We start from the raw sequence: 11915 nt of genomic DNA on the forward strand, positions 1-11915 counted from the left end.
ATCAATCATTCGATGGAATTAAATTATCGGTTTTGTTTTGATGCTCGAACAGTTCGAATGTTCGAGCAGTGTACGTTTGTGTTCTGGTATTTTCTCGTAGCAACGTTTTTGAAAATAGGCCTCGACGACTAATCGCATGACGAGGATGGAGTCAAACGAGATTGAAGTCTTGAAATCGGGAACGAGCGTGCGAAGTGACAAGAACGCTGTCATCGATTACGACGAAGACAGAGTAAGATCAGAATTAATTGCCCGGGGAATTGAATGTTTACCAGTATTGTGTATTGTTTGTGTTGGAAATATAAAAGAAACTTGCAAATGAAGTTCAACAATTTATTTTTATTTAAGGAGAACTTGACATAGACATTGAAAAATCAAGAGCGAAGATAGATAGGAAGATAGATAGGAATATCGCGAAAAAAAGAATGTACATTTTATAAAAAATATTACAGTAAATACAATTCTATATGACATCCTTAATATTATTTTTAATGTAAACTAAGACTCAAATAATAAAAAAATTTTTTAATAAAAAGCTACGAGTCGCAATAGGATGGTAGTTGTTAAATTTAAAATCATTAAAATCTAATACATGTAAAATACAAACATTTCAATCCTTATCAGGTCATCTTCAGAGTCATACAATATTAATCCACAATTTAACAAAACTTTCAATCTTCAAAGTATCCACTATATTAATTTTTCCAATAATTATAGATAGAGTAAGATCTTGATAAATCAAAAAAATCTCTCTTGCAACTGTATAAGTTGTATCGACTTACACAGGTCAATAGATTGGTTGTTAAAAAACTGAAAATATTATATAATTTATAAATTTAATTTTCAGTCATACCTTAGGTCATATGAGAATATTATTCTCATAAATACGATCTAAGATACGACTGAAAATTAAATTTATTAGACTAATTCATGAAATTATATAATATTTTCAGTTTTTGAACAACCAACGTTTATCGATCTGTGTAAGTCGATACAACAATTTAAAGATACAGTTGCAACTGAGGCAACTGATTTTTTATTTGTAAAGATATATTTATAATTATTGGAAAAATTAATTGGTATGGATATTTTGAAGATTGAAGGTAGTATTGTTAAATTGCGAATTAATATTGTACAACACTAAAGATGACCCGATAAGCGTTGAAATGTTTGTTTTTTACATTTATTAGGTTTAATGATTTAGTTTTAATGATTTTTAATTGTTAACAACTACTATTCTGTTATAACTCGTAGCCTTTTATTAAAAAAAATATTTTTGAAGCTTTCACGGGTGTTTTCTTCAAATGTGTCGAAGGATTTACGGTTATCATCGTATCGTGAACCATTGCTAATGTCAACATTGCCAACGTTTTGTATGCTTTGCCGTTCATTTCATTAGGAACGTACTTAGTGAGTGTTTTTCAGCAAGGACACAGTCACTGTGGCTGTGTTCCACTTAACGCTCGCAATGCTCGCAAGCATCGTTTGTCCTTGTTTAACATCTGATGAACGACAAGATTGTGACATGAAATGATTCTACGAGTGTTATGAGCGTTAAGTTAGCCTATGTAATACAGTGAATCATTTCATCTTTGTTTAATGTAGGCAAACAACAAGAATATAATGATTCATTTTGTACACTGTCTGACTGTGTTCTTGCTCGAAAACACTAAGTATCAGTGCGCTCCTCGTCCTGATGAAGTGAACGGTAAGATTCATAAATCATTGGAATTAGCAATGATTCACGACACGGCGATAATGCATAAATCCTTTGGTATCCTTAACATTATTCCAATAACTTCAGCTTTGATATCAATTCTAATTCTTTAATTCGCGTAATAATTGTACGATTTAAAATAGCAATCATTTTTCATATTTGTTTATTTGAGGTATCTAAACTGATGTATCAGATTTCCGAAATTTAACTTATCTAAATATGCTCGTAGATGTTCAATATTGTAGCTCTATAAAGCTAGCAGGATCCAATCAAATCAAATCTATCGGAATTTTTAGTACATATTTTGTACTATTAATGATAAAATAGTATCAGAACTCAATAGGATTAAATTTGTACTATTTTTTGTACTACTAAAAACAATTATATGTCATTTCCAAGAAAACAGTGGCTCTGCCAGTTTAATATCTAAGCTGATAGGATTATAAAAAAAACAATACAAGGGAAAAAATTAACACAACCAAATTTGTATTATTGAAAGTAAGTTAATATTTTACATGTTTTCTCCTTAAAATATATTAGATCTATGTTAGATCTTAGATAAAAAAACCTATATAAACTTGGCAATCGACTTGAAGAAAATAATTTTTTTTTAATGAGCATTAAATTAAGTTAGATTTGTAACTTTTTTTTCGTACCTTAAGAAATTCAAAAATATAAAGGAAAAAATGCTACCACCCTATTTTGAGATATTTTTGCAAATTTGCAAGCAGATGTTGTTTCGGAATTGTTTGTACTCGTTTTAATTCGAAATAGCACCGAAATTTCAAATCTGTGGATTTCTGTGGAAAAATATCTTGAGAAATAGCTTCATTAGCTCTTACACCTATTTTGAAATTTTGGTGTGGATTTAAAAATTTATGATTGTAAGAAATAAGTTTATTTCATTAACAAACTGATCGAATATAGACATACGTTTTATTATTTTGTGATTCAGGACTCTCAAGATAGATATCGCCACATTAAAGCGAGTCTTTATCCCATGCGAGATCATCTTCTTAGATCAGATTTATTTTATCGTTTGTGACATGCACGTTCTTTCTTCTCCGCTTTAATAAAGACATTTTTGTGATCAAAGTACAAAGGTTCTTCATCCAATAAAAACTCAACAATTGGTAGCAGATCGTAATTCATTCTGGAGAAGGCGAGATAAGACGGATATTTGAGAAGACGGAAAATTAAGAAACCAGCGGCACGTGAAATCAAACGGCGTAATAATAGCGGAGAAATCAGCTCGCAATCCCATTGCTGATGAGAGACAATTATTTCCATTGGAAAGTAAAAATAGAATTAGTACTACAACTAAAGAGACTGATAAGCGTCATTACGATCGATCAGCCAGCGACAAACAACAATAAAATGGAATGAAACGAGAAGAATGCCGATGCCATTGCATGTATCCGTTTATCATTGAGTGATAGCCAAATATTATATTCATCAACAAAACGAATGTAAAACTATTATCGACAGCTATCCATGACGCAATATGCCGAACCTGCAGAAGACAGCGATCGATGCAGGAGAAAAACTAAAAAATATCCGGATGATGGATAATGAAACGGCTAATGAATATATAAGAGACAGTAAAATGTGCAACCGCGGAGCTAAATGTATCGGAACGGCAGCTAGCATACAATGTCGTCCGAAGGTTGCATAACAGATTCAGCCAAATTCATGACATATTAAAAACACAACGAGAAAAAAGGTTGGACGAGATATTCGATATTCGAAATACTTAGAGAGAAGAAGAGAGACTTCCAGAAGAAGGGAAATAACAGCGATCAAGAAACAGTGTATCAATTAAGAATCCATATAAGAAGGCTTTTAAGAAGAAATGTTTCATATGTGGAAAAACGAATCATCTAGCGAAGGATTGCTATCATTGCAAGGATCATATAGACAAGGAGACGCCTGAGAATCATACAAAGGATAAAAAGGATAACAATAAAGATAACCACATAAGAATGCAAACCTTGCATCGGAAGACAGATTAAATTATACTACATTTCATGTTTTTGATAATAGTATTTATCCAAAGAATCAAGATAAATGGATTATAGATAGCGGCTGTATGTCGCTGTATGACATTTGAAAAGAAACGTTTTGTAGTTTTTATAGTTTTATAAGTTTTAAGTCGATTAGAGGAAAAGTTATTATTTAGCGGATAAAAATAATATGTTTGAATCCAAAGGCATTGGGACATTTTAAAATACAGAACGATGAGAATAAGATAACTTTATAGTGAGCGATGTCATTTATGTTGCAAATTGCATCCTAATTTACTTTCTATCACTAAATTAATGAAGGGCGGGTTCAAAGTTAATTTTACCAAATCTAGTATAAAGATATGTAGAGAGAACGGTGAAGTAATAGCGATAAGAGAACGTAAACAATTATTTTATAACACGCATGATTCCCGTAACCGGAAATGAAAGTATCGGTTAAATATTGCAATAAATACAGTAAGGATTTCACAGATGTATGGCATCGTAGACTAAGTCATGTGAATAATAAATATATACAGAAACTTATACGAGAAGAACTCGCAATAGGAATTAACGGCGAAGTAAGAGATGTTAATTGTGCAGCAAGATGTGTAAGTTATTGCGAAAGCCATGAGAGCGTTATTCATAGACAGAGCCAAGCAATATTATTGATAGATTTGTTATATTTGTTGATATTTGTAGGTCCATGCCTGTTAAATTCAATAGTGGCTTGCGTTATATATTGCTCATTATAGATTACAGTGGTATGTATTTTATCTATAATATTTTTTGAAAAATAAAAATGACACGCAAAATTTGTATGCCGAATGTTCCAAGAAAAATATAAGAACGTGCTAGGTAAAGATATACGTACTGATAGGTATTGAGTTTATTAATAATGAATTTCGTGAGTTTATAAAAGGAAGGTATTGAACATTAAAAGATTATTACATATAATCTTGAGAGTAATGGAAAGGTGGAGAGAGAAAATAGAGTAATTTTGGAGCGAGCGCGTACACTATTGTACGAAAGCGGTTTACTGTTGTCATTTTGGGCGAATGCTTACGTTACACACACTATTAATCTAGTTTCTAGGAAAAACAAAACCAAGACGCCATATGAATTGTGGCATGGTAACGTACCAAACATTAGTTACTTAAGGACATTCTATCATACTTAAGGACAGGATGTAGCATATTGTCATCAATAAGACCGCGCAATAAACTGCAACCGAACAGAAAGAAAGCGATAAAGTTATTTGCAAAACCGTGTAGAGTCGTTTATTCGACATTGAGCGAAGAGTAATTATAATGCAATATTCAATGAAACTCAGAGCTATTATATAAAACAAAGGACAGATAGTAATTACGAGGTTCGGAATATCGAAAATATTATTAATACGATAGTAATAATTTCAATAATATTACTAACACTGATGAGACTGACCTAAGAGAAACTAGTGAAGTAAGTCCAAGTATTAATGTGCCTGATAGTGTAGTTGCAATACAGATGAAGAGATGTACAAAGAGAAAGTAATGGTGTGGAGCCTTGTATAGAAAATAATACTGATATAATAGAGAATTCAGATAATTAAAGTAAAAATAGGGTAGAAAGGGTTAGGTATTAGAAAGGGAAAGCAAAAGGACTACATCAACGAAAATTTAAAACGAAAGGAAGAATATTTAAAGGAAAGGAAAAAATGTTTACGGGAAGAAGGTATGAAACGCTCAGCCAGGTTATCGAACATTTACAATTTGTAAATAATATCCAAATATATCGCATAATTTTAATGAAGCACGTGACAGTAATGAATGGGAGGAATGGAAACGTGTGATGGAAGTCGAATTAGTATAAATGCGTATATAAGTATAATGCGTGAGATATGTGTGAACGCTCAGGAAATGTTAAAACAGTAAAAAGTAAGTGGGAAATCATTTTCAAGGGAAGCCAAATTCATAGGAAACTCTCTTATTACATGGAAGAGCAAGAAGCAAAGAACGGTAGACAACTCTACTTGTGAAATTGAACTCTTTGCAGTTACTGATACAGTTAAAAATGTCATGTGGCTACAGCATATGTTCATTGAGTTAAAATGCAATGAATATGTCAGTAAACCGATTCAATTGTTTTGACGATCAAGCTACAATCCAGTAGCTGAAAAATGCAAAATCGTCAAATAAGGTCATGTCAATTTAAAATTTCATTTTTTACGTAGATAAGATTGAGAATAATATTATATTAATGTTATTACACTATATTATAATGTTAACACAAATGAGATGATTGCTGATTGCCTCACAAAATGTATATCTAAAGATAAACTAATATGCTGTAACAAAACGTATTTAAATTAAGAGTTTTTGTGTGTACTAAGAAATGAATTATACCATGTAATTTCGATTTATAGGGGGAGAGTGTAAGAAATAAGTTTATTTCATTAACAAACCGATCGATCATAGACGCTTTATTCTTTTGTGATTCAGGATGAGATAGATGTCGCCACATTAGGGCGAGTTGTAGGTGCTTCGGATATATTTAATTCCAGCTCGGAAAGAGAATTACTTTCGTACGATTATTATTCTTTATTGTTTGATATAATGTAGAGATACAGGCAATACACTATCGTTGAGCAGAGAGAATAGAATGGTAAAGTAAGCGCTGTTGATTTTTTTTGTCGCGAGAGGAACATAAATATATAATAACATCTAGATATGTACTAAAAATTAAAAGGTGTGTAGGGTGTATAAGATGTAACTTAAACCTATTAGAAATCCTTACAGAGTCTTTTTATCCGATGCGAAATCATCTCTTTAGATTAGATTTATTTTCATTTATAATGTCCTTTCTTCTCCGATTCACTTTATAAAGACATATTTTGTATCAAAGTACAAAGGTCCTTCACTCAACAAAAAAACCTCAACAATAATCATTTTCTTAGATACAAATGAATTCAAGATATAAATGAAGTAAAATAACGATACAAACGAGTACAAGCGATATTGAATTAGATGGCATTTCTCTCTCTCGGAAACAGTGACTAAATTTCCACCGAGAATTAGAGTAGAGTTGGTTAAAGTATGGGATTTGCCTCACAATCGAGTATTCCCCTCTTACAGAATGAGAGGGGAATGTTCAACTGTGATTGGTCAATTCTTGCACTTTGATCCAACTCTAACCTTCGATAGAAACTTAAAGGGTCGATTCTGTAACTCTTAATGACAATCATTGATGTCATTGTGCATCTTTTTTACTCCACATAATATCTTAGTCAGTAATGTCTCAAAGTGAGGTGCTAGTATTTTTTCAAAAATTAATTTTGAAACCTTTCGAGGAATAAGAAAGATAGTACAAATAGGTACAAATCAAGCTTAATTTATTGCATGTTAAAATTTTATTGTATATTAAAAATTTTTTTTAAATCGAATGTCGCATAGATGATCTAATGAAGGTTCAGAGATTAAAAACAATAGGAAGTTTGCATAATTTTTAAAAAATATTATTTTATAATATATATATATATTTTTTTTAACTGCAATTTTTTAAATAATTTTTTAATGCAAATTATACAAGAAAATAATAAAATATTTATTTATTATTTGAAATTCCGGTCGAAGACGGACCGGATACGACTGATCCTGCTGTGACGTCACACTGCAACAACGAAATTACAATTATTCAGAAATTAATTTATTTTTAAAGTGAAACACGTATAAAACGTGTTTATCTTTGTAAAAACACAACAATTAAAACACTGGAAAAATTGTTCTTTTACCCTCAAGCTGAAAATATGACAAAAAAGTGATTTAAAAATGCATATCGTATTGATGAATCACGAAAATGGAATTATTTTTGTTGTGAAGATCATTTCGAGATATTATAAAATATTAGGGGTTTTATTTAGAGGGAGTTATTAAAACATTTCATAATGATTGTGTTGAAAGTACCGAACTTGGCGTTCAACTTTATCAAAAATAAAAATTAATACCGCAGGCCGTTTGTACTTCGTTTGTACTTGTTTGTACTTGTAATAAATATCATTATTTCGTTTGTACCTCAAACAGTTAAACAAAAAGTGAAAAATAAAAAATGACCAGCGCGCAACTTTAAGATTTTTTAATTTCATTTATGCCATTCGAAAGAGAATCGTTTGTACCCGTTTGTACCTCTCTTACTTTCGTTTGTACCTCAAAGGGTTCGGAAATACAGCAATTTCAAAATTTCGAAAATGCGCCAAGAGGGGAAGCTGGCCATTTTTAAAGATATCTCTCTTACTTTTGTTTGTATCACATAGTTTTTAGAACGAAGATATTTATTTTTTATTTCATATAGAATAATTTGACAGATGGTCATATATCATTTCTTGTATATGATCGTTTCTTCAAAAGCTGTAATAAATTGCATTTACCATTTTAATTTACTAAGTATGACGATGTGATTTACGTTATGAATTTTCTGGTCATTGCTTTAAAAACTTGCATTCTGCCCGTATTAGCATTATCTGAGATACCAGGAGGAGGTTACGCGGTCGAACTTACACTTCATGTATAATTGTGTTTATGTCAAAGCATGTGCGTGTGAGTGAGTGAGTGAGTGAGTGAGTGAGTGAGTGAGTGAGTGAGTGAGTGCGTGCGTGCGTGCGTGCGTGCGTGCGTGCGTGCGTGCGTGCGTGCATATATTTATACATTTCCACTCCTGGATGTCGGCCTCTTCCAACCATTTCCATTATACATAGTGTTTTTTGGGTTTGGAAGGCAAGCTTTTGGCATTAAACTGCCACGCTGTCATGCGTATTAGTATTGTACTTATATTCATTGATATATGGGACTTACAATTTAATGCCGAATCCGAACGGCGCTGATGATCAAAGATCTCTCAATCATCAGATGGAATCATGTTCGAGTCGTTTATCTTTAAACGCGATAAATCGTGTATGTTGGGTGCAAGTAAAATTGAATCGGATCTACTGATCACAAGTCAATCGTATCGAGTAGCAAGGCCCACTCGACGTCCGAATACATATATATTATTTTTTGTAGAACATTAAATATTTGAGATTTAACAATTCCAATAATAAAAAGACTTTGTATAATGGAAATGGTTGGAAGAGGCCGACATCCAGGAAAGTGGAAATGTATAAATATATGTATAAATGGATAAATACATATATGTATACATTTAGTTTTTAAATAAAAATAAACATAACATACCACCCATCCACACGCACATACTCACACAAACACACACACACCTCACTCACTCACTCGCTCGCTCACTCCCTCGCTCGCTCACTCACTCACTCGCTCGCTCACTCACTCGCTCACTCACTCACTCACTCGCTCACTCACTCACTCACTCACTCACTCACATACTTTACATAAACATAATTATACATGAGATGTAAGTCCGGCCGCGTAACCTCCCCGTGGTACATCTCGGATAATGCTAATACCGGCGGCAGAATACAAGTTTTTAGAGCAATGACCAGAAAATATATCATAACGTAAATCATCGTCACACTTCGTAAATTAAATGGTAAATGCAATTTACAGCTTTTGCAGGAACGATCATATACAAGAAACGATATATGATCATCTGTCAAATTATTCTATGTGGAATAAAAAACAAATATCTTCGTTTCGAAAATTATGCGATACAAACAAAAGTAAGAGAGAAAGTAAGAGAGATATCTTTAAAAACGACCTGCTTCCCCTCTTGACGCATTTCCGAAATTTTGAAATCGCTTCATCTCCGAACCCTTTGAGGTACAAACGAAAGTAAGAGAGATACAAACGAGTATAAACGATTCTCTTTCGAATGCCATTGGTCCCATTTTGATATCTTTAATATTCACTAAGTTTGCTATATAGGGGTTGTGCAAAAACTGAAACGCGCTGTATCTCCGAACTCTTTGAGGTACAAACGAAAGTAGGAGAGGTACAAACGATTCTCTTTCGAATGGCATAAATGAAATTAAAAAATCTTAAAGTTGCGCGCTGGCCATTTTTTATTTTTCACTTTTTGTTTAACTGTTTGAGGTACAAACGAAATAATGATCGATACAAACAAGTACAAACAAAGTACAAACAGTCTGTAGTATTAATTTTTATATTTTTATTTTTGATAAAGTTGAGCGCCAGGTTCACATCGGTGTTGAAAGTCCGACAATTATCGGCGCGCAATCACATTTGGAACAAAAAATTGATTAAACATATTCGTAATATCTAACTTTGATTGTTTGGCGTTCTTTATTCGATTTATTCACGGTCGTTCTTCTTATAGTATTATATAAAATATGTTTTTTTATGTTTTTTAATTATATCATTTATTAAAATATTAATCATGTTTATGTAAAAATATCCAACATAATCTACAACGAAAGCTAAAATGTTAAATGTTAAATGTATAAGTATTTTGGGAATTTGTAAATTTATTACAGCTAAAATTATTTTATAATTATAGTTCATAATTAATAAAAAACATGTTTTAAATGCCATTTTTTAATTGTTTATAATTTTACATTAATAAAATTTATTATAATAACTTTTTTAATTTTTTACATTTTTTCTTTTGTAAATGTTATAATATTATCAATTGAATGTTTTTCAGTACAAAATTAAACATTAATTGATAATATATAAACTATTCTTTCAATATCTTGACAACTGACTATCTAATTGTTTTGCTTTAGCCTGTTTGATTACTTTACTTATAAAATTAAAGTTGTCACCTAAATTTTTAGTCGAAGATTCAGAATTCATTGTCATCTAGTTACAATAAATTTTTTTTGAAGTTGCATCATTAGACATGGCTGATTTTTTTCCAATAACATTTAACTTCAATTGGAGATGCAGTCTCATATCGTCTAATCCACGTTAAAGAAGTCTAGTTTGTTGGATAAAAAAAATTTTTTCTTTTTTACATTTTTTTTAAATCCTTATAGTCTGTAGAATATATATCTCTGTAAATATATATCTCTGTAAAGTTTTTTATACAAAAATTCGAAATATTAACGAAACTACAACAGTTATTCTGCGCAACTGTCAGCGCGCAGAATAAGGCCCTGTGCATAATAAAAGGAATAAGGAGTTAGGAATAAAGAATAAACGATTTCTATCTATCAGAAACCGTATATTCCGATGTATCCGATTTCTGATAGGTTAAAATCGTTTAATTTTTATTTCTTTCCTTATTTCTTCTATTGTGCGCAGATCCTAATGTTGTAGTTTCCTATCTGAGCGTGATCATCGGAAAAGAACTTCTTTACTATTGGAAGTGTCCTTTTTTTAATTTTTTCCCACTCGCTATATTTTTTTGTTATGGCAGGCAATTTCTAATAATTTCTTACCTTCTTTCGGCGCGAATATAGAGATTAGAGATGAAAAACGTTATACATAAGCCATATAAACTAAAACAGAAACTCGAATTGTCCGATCCGAACTCCGGGCGTCTAAGGTGACAAAAAAGTTGAGATCAACAGCTCGAGAGGAAAGAGCAAAAGAGGCTGTTTATGAGGTGGAAAGTTTACTTTATGATTCCGGAATTGCCGACTAAACGTAAGTTACAAAATTTTATCATTATTTGCATAAAAATATCGATGATAAAACTTGAAATGCAATTTTTTTGAAATGACTTTTTCGGAACTTCGGCGATCACGATTAAAAGAAAACCACTGTATCGATCTAAATTTTAAGGGCTTATAAAATATACATTCATTTACTATTGGGACTAAAATTTTGATAATTTAATTTTATATATTTTTTTTTGGAGCTTAAAAATATTTTTTAAAAACGTAACAATCAAACTTTTTTTTAAAGTTTATTTATTTAATGAGTGAAGTTAATTATTTTAATTCCAACGAAAGTATTCTGATTAAAATGAAGTCTTATTTTTTTATTTCAGTTCACTGGAATACCCGGAATCAAGATTGCCGATGAACTTCGTATACGATGGAAAAATGTAAAATGTCGAATATTATTCATATTTTTTAATTAAAAAAATAAAAATTTTATCTTTATATAAATTTCAATAAATAAAATCCTTTTCAAAAAATTAAAAAATATTCACTCATTTTTTCAAAAAAAAATTCTTAAAAATCGCTTAAAAGACAGCGCTATAAAGTAGAATATCTCCTTAAGAAAGCTATATTCTCCTATAATTAAATTAAATTTATTTATAGAAACTTATATATTTATATT

The 11915-nt window shown here is 31.1% G+C and overlaps 1 protein-coding gene across 1 annotated transcript in view; it reads left to right on the top strand.

Moving 5' to 3' along the window:
* The window catches only part of LOC108690018 (uncharacterized protein C17orf59 homolog), a 53056-nt gene continuing 41141 nt past the window's right edge, over positions 1-11915 (top strand). The window contains exon 1 of the mRNA XM_018197069.1: positions 1-232. Coding sequence (XP_018052558.1) covers positions 137-232 — 96 coding nt within the window. The 5' untranslated portion in view covers positions 1-136. The remainder of the gene's footprint in view (positions 233-11915) is intronic.

Source organism: Atta colombica, unplaced genomic scaffold (genome assembly GCF_001594045.1).
Source record: "Atta colombica isolate Treedump-2 unplaced genomic scaffold, Acol1.0 scaffold29, whole genome shotgun sequence".
Lineage (NCBI taxonomy): Eukaryota > Metazoa > Arthropoda > Insecta > Hymenoptera > Formicidae > Atta > Atta colombica.